The sequence below is a fragment of the Oncorhynchus gorbuscha genome, unplaced genomic scaffold (genome assembly GCF_021184085.1).
Source record: "Oncorhynchus gorbuscha isolate QuinsamMale2020 ecotype Even-year unplaced genomic scaffold, OgorEven_v1.0 Un_scaffold_2030, whole genome shotgun sequence".
Lineage (NCBI taxonomy): Eukaryota > Metazoa > Chordata > Actinopteri > Salmoniformes > Salmonidae > Oncorhynchus > Oncorhynchus gorbuscha.
Genome location: NW_025746642.1, coordinates 81,959 through 94,062, shown reverse-complemented (window position 1 = coordinate 94,062; position 12,104 = coordinate 81,959). Strand labels below are relative to the sequence as shown.

Sequence of the window (12,104 nt, the reverse complement as noted above, 5' to 3'; positions counted from 1 at the left end):
TGGTGCGTTAACTATGCTGTGTGTAAACTGTGGCGCGTTAACTATGCTGTGTGTAAACTGTGGCGCGTTAACTATGCTGTGTGTAAACTGTGGCGCGTTAACTATGCTGTGTGTAAACTGTGGTGCGTTAACTATGCTGTGTGTAAACTGTGGTGCGTTAACTATGCTGTGTGTAAACTGTGGTGCGTTAACTATGCTGTGTGTAAACTGTGGTGCGTTAACTATGCTGTGTGTAAACTGTGGTGCGTTAGCTATGCTGTGTGTAAACTGTGGTGCGTTAGCTATGCTGTGTGTAAACTGTGGTGCGTTAACTATGCTGTGTGTAAACTGTGGTGCGTTAACTATGCTGTGTGTAAACTGTGGTGTGTTAACTATGCTGTGTGTAATCTGTGTTGTTCCAGACTACTGGTGTTTGGAGGACCTCTACAGGGAGCTGGTCAGGGTGTATGTTGAGGCCATGGTGTCTCTCCAGGGTCGCCCTCCTGACCCAGCCACCGTGGAGGGATGTGCTCACCTCAAACCCAACAACTTCCTGCTTGCTTGGCACACGCCCTTCAATGAGAAAGGTCAGAGGTCACAACAGATGTGTGAGGTCTGATGGTGACTGATGGTTTAGTAGTGTTCAGTTCAACCTGCACATGTGCAGTCTCTCTCTTTGTCTCTCCATGTGGTCGTTGTTCTGGTGGGTTCTCTCCATGTGGTCAATGTTCTGGCGGGTTCTCTCCATGTGGTCATTGTTCTGGTGGGTTCTCTCCATGTGGTCATTGTTCTGGCGGGTTCTCTCCATGTGGTCATTGTTCTGGTGGGTTCTCTCCATGTGGTCATTGTTCTGGTGGGTTCTCTCCATGTGGTCATTGTTCTGCTGGGTTCTCTCCATGTGGTCATTGTTCTGGTGGGTTCTCTCCATGTGGTCATTGTTCTGGTGGGTTCTCTCCATGTGGTCATTGTTCTGGTGGGTTCTCTCCATGTGGTCATTGTTCTGGTGGGTTCTCTCCATGTGGTCATTGTTCTGGCGGGTTCTCTCCATGTGGTCATTGTTCTGGTGGGTTCTCTCCATGTGGTCATTGTTCTGGTGGGTTCTCTCCATGTGGTCATTGTTCTGGTGGGTTCTCTCCATGTGGTCATTGTTCTGGTGGGTTCTCTCCATGTGGTCATTGTTCTGGTGGGTTCTCTCTAGGTTCTGGGTTTGGAGCAGCCACCAAGGCCATGTGTGTGGGGATGAAGTACTGGCAGCCTGAGAGGCTGGACAACCTAGTGGAGGTCAGCATTGAGATGGGGCGCATGACCCACAACCACCCTACAGGTACCATACACCATGACCCACAACCACCCTACAGGTACCATACACCATGACCCACAACCACCCTACAGGTACCATACACCATGACCCACAACCACCCTACAGGTACCATGACCCACAACCACCCTACAGGTACCATACACCATGACCCACAACCACCCTACAGGTACCATGACCCACAACCACCCTACAGGTACCATACACCATGACCCACAATCACCCTACAGGTACTATGACCCACAACCACCCTACAGGTACCATACACCATGACCCACAACTACCCTACAGGTACCATACACCATGACCCACAACCACCCTACAGGTACCATACACCATGACCCACAACCACCCTACAGGTACCATACACCATGACCCACAACCACCCTACAGGTACCATGACCCACAACCACCCTACAGGTACCATGACCCACAACCACCCTACAGGTACCATGACCCACAACCACCCTACAGGTACCATACACCATGACCCACAACCACCCTACAGGTACCATATACCATGACCCACAACCACCCTACAGGTACCATGACCCACAACCACCCTACAGGTACCATGACCCACAACCACCCTACAGGTACCATACACCATGACCCACAACCACCCTACAGGTACCATACACCATGACCCACAATCACCCTACAGGTACCATGACCCACAACCACCCGACAGGTACCATACACCATGACCCACAACCACCCTACAGGTACCATGACCCACAATCACCCTACAGGTACCATACACCATGACCCACAATCACCCTACAGGTACCATGACCCACAACCACCCGACAGGTACCATACACCATGACCCACAACCAACCTCCAGGTACCATACACCATGACCCACAATCACCCTACAGGTACCATGACCCACAACCACCCTACAGGTACCATACACCATGACCCACAACCACCCTACAGGTACCATGACCCACAACCACCCTACAGGTACCATGACCCACAACCACCCTACAGGTACCATGACCCACAACCACCCTACAGGTACCATACACCATGACCCACAACCACCCTACAGGTACCATACACCATGACCCACAATCACCCTACAGGTACCATGACCCACAACCACCCGACAGGTACCATACACCATGACCCACAACCACCCTACAGGTACCATGACCCACAATCACCCTACAGGTACCATACACCATGACCCACAATCACCCTACAGGTACCATGACCCACAACCACCCGACAGGTACCATACACCATGACCCACAACCAACCTCCAGGTACCATACACCATGACCCACAATCACCCTACAGGTACCATGACCCACAACCACCCTACAGGTACCATACACCATGACCCACAACCACCCTACAGGTACCATACACCATGACCCACCACCACCCTACAGGTACCATGACCCACAACCACCCTACAGGTACCATGACCCACAACCACCCTACAGGTACCATGACCCACAACCACCCTACAGGTACCATGACCCACAACCACCCTACAGGTACCATGACCCACAACCACCCTACAGGTACCATACACCATGACCCACAACCACCCTACAGGTACCATACACCATGACCCACAATCACCCTACAGGTACCATGACCCACAACCACCCTACAGGTACCATACACCATGACCCACAACCACCCTACAGGTACCATGACCCACAACCACCCTACAGGTACCATGACCCACAACCACCCTACAGGTATCATGACCCACAACCACCCTACAGGTACCATACACCATGACCCACAACCACCCTACAGGTACCATACACCATGACCCACAATCACCCTACAGGTACCAAACACCATGACCCACAACCACCCTCCAGGTACCATGACCCACAACCACCCTACAGGTACCATACACCATGACCCACAACCACCCTACAGGTACCATGACCCACAACCACCCTACAGGTACCATGACCCACAACCACCCTACAGGTACCATACACCATGACCCACAACCACCCTACAGGCACCATACACCATGACCCACAACCACCCTACAGGTACCATGACCCACAACCACCCTACAGGTACCATGACCCACAACCACCCTACAGGTACCATAGGCTAGACATTATAGTATAGCCTGCTATTTAACTAGCCTGGTCCTACATCTGTTTGTGCTGTCTTGCTTTAGTGATTAGCCTGGGGACGAGGTTAGTGTCTTATCAACTCCTATAGGCTAGACAACAGCAACAGGTCTGGGAACAGGTTCACTGGGTTTACCTGGTATTACCATCTATAATGACATGATAGTGACCTGGCTGATTCCAACAGGTCTGGGAACAGGTTCACTGGGTTTACCTGGTATTACCATCTATAATGACATGATAGTGACCTGGCTGATTCCAACAGGTCTGGGAACAGGTTCACTGGGTTTACCTGGTATTACCATCTATAATGACATGATAGTGACCTGGCTGATTCCAACAGGTCTGGGAACAGGTTCACTGGGTTTACCATCTATAATGACATGATAGTGACCTGGCTGATTCCAACAGGTCTGGGAACAGGTTCACTGGGTTTACCATCTATAATGACATGATAGTGACCTGGCTGATTCCAACAGGTCTGGGAACAGGTTCACTGGGTTTACCTGGTATTACCATATATAATGACATGATAGTGACCTGGCTGATTCCAACAGGTCTGGGAACAGGTTCACTGGGTTTACCTGGTATTACCATCTATAATGACATGATAGTGACCTGGCTGATTCCAACAGGTCTGGGAACAGGTTCACTGGGTTTACCATCTATAATGACATGATAGTGACCTGGCTGATTCCAACAGGTCTGGGAACAGGTTCACTGGGTTTACCATCTATAATGACATGATAGTGACCTGGCTGATTCCAACAGGTCTGGGAACAGGTTCACTGGGTTTACCTGGTATTACCATCTATAATGACATGATAGTGACCTGGCTGATTCCAACAGGTCTGGGAACAGGTTCACTGGGTTTACCATCTATAATGACATGATAGTGACCTGGCTGATTCCAACAGGTCTGGGAACAGGTTCACTGGGTTTACCTGGTATTACCATCTATAATGACATGATAGTGACCTGGCTGATTCCAACAGGTCTGGGAACAGGTTCACTGGGTTTACCTGGTATTACCATCTATAATGACATGATAGTGACCTGGCTGATTCCAACAGGTCTGGGAACAGGTTCACTGGGTTTACCTGGTATTACCATCTATAATGACATGATAGTGACCTGGCTGATTCCAACAGGTCTGGGAACAGGTTCACTGGGTTTACCTGGTATTACCATCTATAATGACATGATAGTGACCTGGCTGATTCCAACAGGTCTGGGAACAGGTTCACTGGGTTTACCTGGTATTACCATCTATAATGACATGATAGTGACCTGGCTGATTCCAACAGGTCTGGGAGCAGGTTCACTGGGTTTACCTGGTATTACCATCTATAATGACATGATAGTGACCTGGCTGATTCCAACAGGTCTGGGAGCAGGTTCACTGGGTTTACCTGGTATTACCATCTATAATGACATGATAGTGACCTGGCTGATTCCAACAGGTCTGGGAACAGGTTCACTGGGTTTACCTGGTATTACCATCTATAATGACATGATAGTGACCTGGCTGATTCCAACAGGTCTGGGAACAGGTTCACTGGGTTTACCTGGTATTACCATCTATAATGACATGATAGTGACCTGGCTGATTCCAACAGGTCTGGGAACAGGTTCACTGGGTTTACCTGGTATTACCATCTATAATGACATGATAGTGACCTGGCTGATTCCAACAGGTCTGGGAACAGGTTCACTGGGTTTACCTGGTATTACCATCTATAATGACATGATAGTGACCTGGCTGATTCCAACAGGTCTGGGAACAGGTTCACTGGGTTTACCTGGTATTACCATCTATAATGACATGATAGTGACCTGGCTGATTCCAACAGGTCTGGGAACAGGTTCACTGGGTTTACCATCTATAATGACATGATAGTGACCTGGCTGATTCCAACAGGTCTGGGAACAGGTTCACTGGGTTTACCATCTATAATGACATGATAGTGACCTGGCTGATTCCAACAGGTCTGGGAACAGGTTCACTGGGTTTACCTGGTATTACCATCTATAATGACATGATAGTGACCTGGCTGATTCCAACAGGTCTGGGAACAGGTTCACTGGGTTTACCTGGTATTACCATCTATAATGACATGATAGTGACCTGGCTGATTCCAACAGGTCTGGGAACAGGTTCACTGGGTTTACCATCTATAATGACATGATAGTGACCTGGCTGATTCCAACAGGTCTGGGAACAGGTTCACTGGGTTTACCATCTATAATGACATGATAGTGACCTGGCTGATTCCAACAGGTCTGGGAACAGGTTCACTGGGTTTACCTGGTATTACCATCTATAATGACATGATAGTGACCTGGCTGATTCCAACAGGTCTGGGAACAGGTTCACTGGGTTTACCATCTATAATGACATGATAGTGACCTGGCTGATTCCAACAGGTCTGGGAACAGGTTCACTGGGTTTACCTGGTATTACCATCTATAATGACATGATAGTGACCTGGCTGATTCCAACAGGTCTGGGAACAGGTTCACTGGGTTTACCTGGTATTACCATCTATAATGACATGATAGTGACCTGGCTGATTCCAACAGGTCTGGGAACAGGTTCACTGGGTTTACCTGGTATTACCATCTATAATGACATGATAGTGACCTGGCTGATTCCAACAGGTCTGGGAACAGGTTCACTGGGTTTACCTGGTATTACCATCTATAATGACATGATAGTGACCTGGCTGATTCCAACAGGTCTGGGAACAGGTTCACTGGGTTTACCTGGTATTACCATCTATAATGACATGATAGTGACCTGGCTGATTCCAACAGGTCTGGGAGCAGGTTCACTGGGTTTACCTGGTATTACCATCTATAATGACATGATAGTGACCTGGCTGATTCCAACAGGTCTGGGAACAGGTTCACTGGGTTTACCTGGTATTACCATCTATAATGACATGATAGTGACCTGGCTGATTCCAACAGGTCTGGGAACAGGTTCACTGGGTTTACCTGGTATTACCATCTATAATGACATGATAGTGACCTGGCTGATTCCAACAGGTCTGGGAACAGGTTCACTGGGTTTACCTGGTATTACCATCTATAATGACATGATAGTGACCTGGCTGATTCCAACAGGTCTGGGAACAGGTTCACTGGGTTTACCTGGTATTACCATCTATAATGACATGATAGTGACCTGGCTGATTCCAACAGGTCTGGGAACAGGTTCACTGGGTTTACCTGGTATTACCATCTATAATGACATGATAGTGACCTGGCTGATTCCAACAGGTCTGGGAACAGGTTCACTGGGTTTACCTGGTATTACCATCTATAATGACATGATAGTGACCTGGCTGATTCCAACAGGTCTGGGAACAGGTTCACTGGGTTTACCTGGTATTACCATCTATAATGACATGATAGTGACCTGGCTGATTCCAACAGGTCTGGGAGCAGGTTCACTGGGTTTACCTGGTATTACCATCTATAATGACATGATAGTGACCTGGCTGATTCCAACAGGTCTGGGAACAGGTTCACTGGGTTTACCTTATTACCATCTATAATGACATGATAGTGACCTGGCTGATTCCAACAGGTCTGGGAACAGGTTCACTGGGTTTACCATCTATAATGACATGATAGTGACCTGGCTGATTCCAACAGGTCTGGGAACAGGTTCACTGGGTTTACCATCTATAATGACATGATAGTGACCTGGCTGATTCCAACAGGTCTGGGAACAGGTTCACTGGGTTTACCTGGTATTACCATCTATAATGACATGATAGTGACCTGGCTGATTCCAACAGGTCTGGGAACAGGTTCACTGGGTTTACCTGGTATTACCATCTATAATGACATGATAGTGACCTGGCTGATTCCAACAGGTCTGGGAACAGGTTCACTGGGTTTACCTGGTATTACCATCTATAATGACATGATAGTGACCTGGCTGATTCCAACAGGTCTGGGAACAGGTTCACTGGGTTTACCTGGTATTACCATCTATAATGACATGATAGTGACCTGGCTGATTCCAACAGGTCTGGGAACAGGTTCACTGGGTTTACCTGGTATTACCATCTATAATGACATGATAGTGACCTGGCTGATTCCAACAGGTCTGGGAACAGGTTCACTGGGTTTACCTGGTATTACCATCTATAATGACATGATAGTGACCTGGCTGATTCCAACAGGTCTGGGAACAGGTTCACTGGGTTTACCTGGTATTACCATCTATAATGACATGATAGTGACCTGGCTGATTCCAACAGGTCTGGGAACAGGTTCACTGGGTTTACCTGGTATTACCATCTATAATGACATGATAGTGACCTGGCTGATTCCAACAGGTCTGGGAACAGGTTCACTGGGTTTACCTGGTATTACCATCTATAATGACATGATAGTGACCTGGCTGATTCCAACAGGTCTGGGAACAGGTTCACTGGGTTTACCTGGTATTACCATCTATAATGACATGATAGTGACCTGGCTGATTCCAACAGGTCTGGGAACAGGTTCACTGGGTTTACCTGGTATTACCATCTATAATGACATGATAGTGACCTGGCTGATTCCAACAGGTCTGGGAACAGGTTCACTGGGTTTACCTGGTATTACCATCTATAATGACATGATAGTGACCTGGCTGATTCCAACAGGTCTGGGAACAGGTTCACTGGGTTTACCTGGTATTACCATCTATAATGACATGATAGTGACCTGGCTGATTCCAACAGGTCTGGGAACAGGTTCACTGGGTTTACCTGGTATTACCATCTATAATGACATGATAGTGACCTGGCTGATTCCAACAGGTCTGGGAGCAGGTTCACTGGGTTTACCTGGTATTACCATCTATAATGACATGATAGTGACCTGGCTGATTCCAACAGGTCTGGGAACAGGTTCACTGGGTTTACCTGGTATTACCATCTATAATGACATGATAGTGACCTGGCTGATTCCAACAGGTCTGGGAACAGGTTCACTGGGTTTACCTGGTATTACCATCTATAATGACATGATAGTGACCTGGCTGATTCCAACAGGTCTGGGAACAGGTTCACTGGGTTTACCTGGTATTACCATCTATAATGACATGATAGTGACCTGGCTGATTCCAACAGGTCTGGGAGCAGGTTCACTGGGTTTACCTGGTATTACCATCTATAATGACATGATAGTGACCTGGCTGATTCCAACAGGTCTGGGAGCAGGTTCACTGGGTTTACCTGGTATTACCATCTATAATGACATGATAGTGACCTGGCTGATTCCAACAGGTCTGGGAACAGGTTCACTGGGTTTACCTGGTATTACCATCTATAATGACATGATAGTGACCTGGCTGATTCCAACAGGTCTGGGAACAGGTTCACTGGGTTTACCTGGTATTACCATCTATAATGACATGATAGTGACCTGGCTGATTCCAACAGGTCTGGGAACAGGTTCACTGGGTTTACCTGGTATTACCATCTATAATGACATGATAGTGACCTGGCTGATTCCAACAGGTCTGGGAACAGGTTCACTGGGTTTACCTGGTATTACCATCTATAATGACATGATAGTGACCTGGCTGATTCCAACAGGTCTGGGAACAGGTTCACTGGGTTTACCTGGTATTACCATCTATAATGACATGATAGTGACCTGGCTGATTCCAACAGGTCTGGGAACAGGTTCACTGGGTTTACCTGGTATTACCATCTATAATGACATGATAGTGACCTGGCTGATTCCAACAGGTCTGGGAACAGGTTCACTGGGTTTACCTGGTATTACCATCTATAATGACATGATAGTGACCTGGCTGATTCCAACAGGTCTGGGAACAGGTTCACTGGGTTTACCTGGTATTACCATCTATAATGACATGATAGTGACCTGGCTGATTCCAACAGGTCTGGGGAACAGGTTCACTGGGTTTACCTGGTATTACCATCTATAATGACATGATAGTGACCTGGCTGATTCCAACAGGTCTGGGAACAGGTTCACTGGGTTTACCTGGTATTACCATCTATAATGACATGATAGTGACCTGGCTGATTCCAACAGGTCTGGGAACAGGTTCACTGGGTTTACCTGGTATTACCATCTATAATGACATGATAGTGACCTGGCTGATTCCAACAGGTCTGGGAGCAGGTTCACTGGGTTTACCTGGTATTACCATCTATAATGACATGATAGTGACCTGGCTGATTCCAACAGGTCTGGGAACAGGTTCACTGGGTTTACCTGGTATTACCATCTATAATGACATGATAGTGACCTGGCTGATTCCAACAGGTCTGGGAACAGGTTCACTGGGTTTACCTGGTATTACCATCTATAATGACATGATAGTGACCTGGCTGATTCCAACAGGTCTGGGAGCAGGTTCACTGGGTTTACCTGGTATTACCATCTATAATGACATGATAGTGACCTGGCTGATTCCAACAGGTCTGGGAACAGGTTCACTGGGTTTACCTGGTATTACCATCTATAATGACATGATAGTGACCTGGCTGATTCCAACAGGTCTGGGAACAGGTTCACTGGGTTTACCTGGTATTACCATCTATAATGACATGATAGTGACCTGGCTGATTCCAACAGGTCTGGGAACAGGTTCACTGGGTTTACCTGGTATTACCATCTATAATGACATGATAGTGACCTGGCTGATTCCAACAGGTCTGGGAACAGGTTCACTGGGTTTACCTGGTATTACCATCTATAATGACATGATAGTGACCTGGCTGATTCCAACAGGTCTGGGAACAGGTTCACTGGGTTTACCTGGTATTACCATCTATAATGACATGATAGTGACCTGGCTGATTCCAACAGGTCTGGGAACAGGTTCACTGGGTTTACCTGGTATTACCATCTATAATGACATGATAGTGACCTGGCTGATTCCAACAGGTCTGGGAACAGGTTCACTGGGTTTACCTGGTATTACCATCTATAATGACATGATAGTGACCTGGCTGATTCCAACAGGTCTGGGAACAGGTTCACTGGGTTTACCTGGTATTACCATCTATAATGACATGATAGTGACCTGGCTGATTCCAACAGGTCTGGGAACAGGTTCACTGGGTTTACCTGGTATCTCTATAATGACATGATAGTGACCTGGCTGATTCCAACAGGTCTGGGAACAGGTTCACTGGGTTTACCTGGTATCTCTATAATGACATGATAGTGACCTGGCTGATTCCAACAGGTCTGGGAACAGGTTCACTGGGTTTACCATCTCTATAATGACATGATAGTGACCTGGCTGATTCCAACAGGTCTGGGAACAGGTTCACTGGGTTTACCTGGTATTACCATCTATAATGACATGATAGTGACCTGGCTGATTCCAACAGGTCTGGGAACAGGTTCACTGGGTTTACCTGGTATTACCATCTATAATGACATGATAGTGACCTGGCTGATTCCAACAGGTCTGGGAACAGGTTCACTGGGTTTACCTGGTATTACCATCTATAATGACATGATAGTGACCTGGCTGATTCCAACAGGTCTGGGAGCAGGTTCACTGGGTTTACCTGGTATTACCATCTATAATGACATGATAGTGACCTGGCTGATTCCAACAGGTCTGGGAACAGGTTCACTGGGTTTACCTGGTATTACCATCTATAATGACATGATAGTGACCTGGCTGATTCCAACAGGTCTGGGAACAGGTTCACTGGGTTTACCTGGTATTACCATCTATAATGACATGATAGTGACCTGGCTGATTCCAACAGGTCTGGGAACAGGTTCACTGGGTTTACCTGGTATTACCATCTATAATGACATGATAGTGACCTGGCTGATTCCAACAGGTCTGGGAACAGGTTCACTGGGTTTACCTGGTATTACCATCTATAATGACATGATAGTGACCTGGCTGATTCCAACAGGTCTGGGAACAGGTTCACTGGGTTTACCTGGTATTACCATCTATAATGACATGATAGTGACCTGGCTGATTCCAACAGGTCTGGGAGCAGGTTCACTGGGTTTACCTGGTATTACCATCTATAATGACATGATAGTGACCTGGCTGATTCCAACAGGTCTGGGAACAGGTTCACTGGGTTTACCTGGTATTACCATCTATAATGACATGATAGTGACCTGGCTGATTCCAACAGGTCTGGGAACAGGTTCACTGGGTTTACCTGGTATTACCATCTATAATGACATGATAGTGACCTGGCTGATTCCAACAGGTCTGGGAACAGGTTCACTGGGTTTACCTGGTATTACCATCTATAATGACATGATAGTGACCTGGCTGATTCCAACAGGTCTGGGAACAGGTTCACTGGGTTTACCTGGTATTACCATCTATAATGACATGATAGTGACCTGGCTGATTCCAACAGGTCTGGGAACAGGTTCACTGGGTTTACCTGGTATTACCATCTATAATGACATGATAGTGACCTGGCTGATTCCAACAGGTCTGGGAACAGGTTCACTGGGTTTACCTGGTATCCATCTATAATGACATGATAGTGACCTGGCTGATTCCAACAGGTCTGGGAACAGGTTCACTGGGTTTACCTGGTATTACCATCTATAATGACATGATAGTGACCTGGCTGATTCCAACAGGTCTGGGAACAGGTTCACTGGGTTTACCTGGTATTACCATCTATAATGACATGATAGTG

The 12,104-nt window shown here is 47.1% G+C and overlaps 1 protein-coding gene across 5 annotated transcripts in view; it reads left to right on the top strand.

Moving 5' to 3' along the window:
* The first annotated feature begins 266 nt into the window (after nucleotides 1-266).
* The window catches only part of adprhl1 (ADP-ribosylhydrolase like 1), a 30,380-nt gene continuing 18,542 nt past the window's right edge, over nucleotides 267-12,104 (top strand). Inside the window, exons 1-2 of one of the 5 annotated variants that reach the window (XM_046338601.1) lie at nucleotides 272-566; nucleotides 1,178-1,303. In XM_046338601.1, the coding sequence (XP_046194557.1) occupies nucleotides 284-566; nucleotides 1,178-1,303 (409 nt within the window). In that variant the 5' untranslated portion in view covers nucleotides 272-283. Of the gene's footprint in view, nucleotides 567-1,177; nucleotides 1,304-3,320; nucleotides 3,385-12,104 lie in introns of those variants that run through there. The other 4 variants (XM_046338600.1, XM_046338604.1, XM_046338602.1 and 1 more) reach the window with 4 other exon arrangements.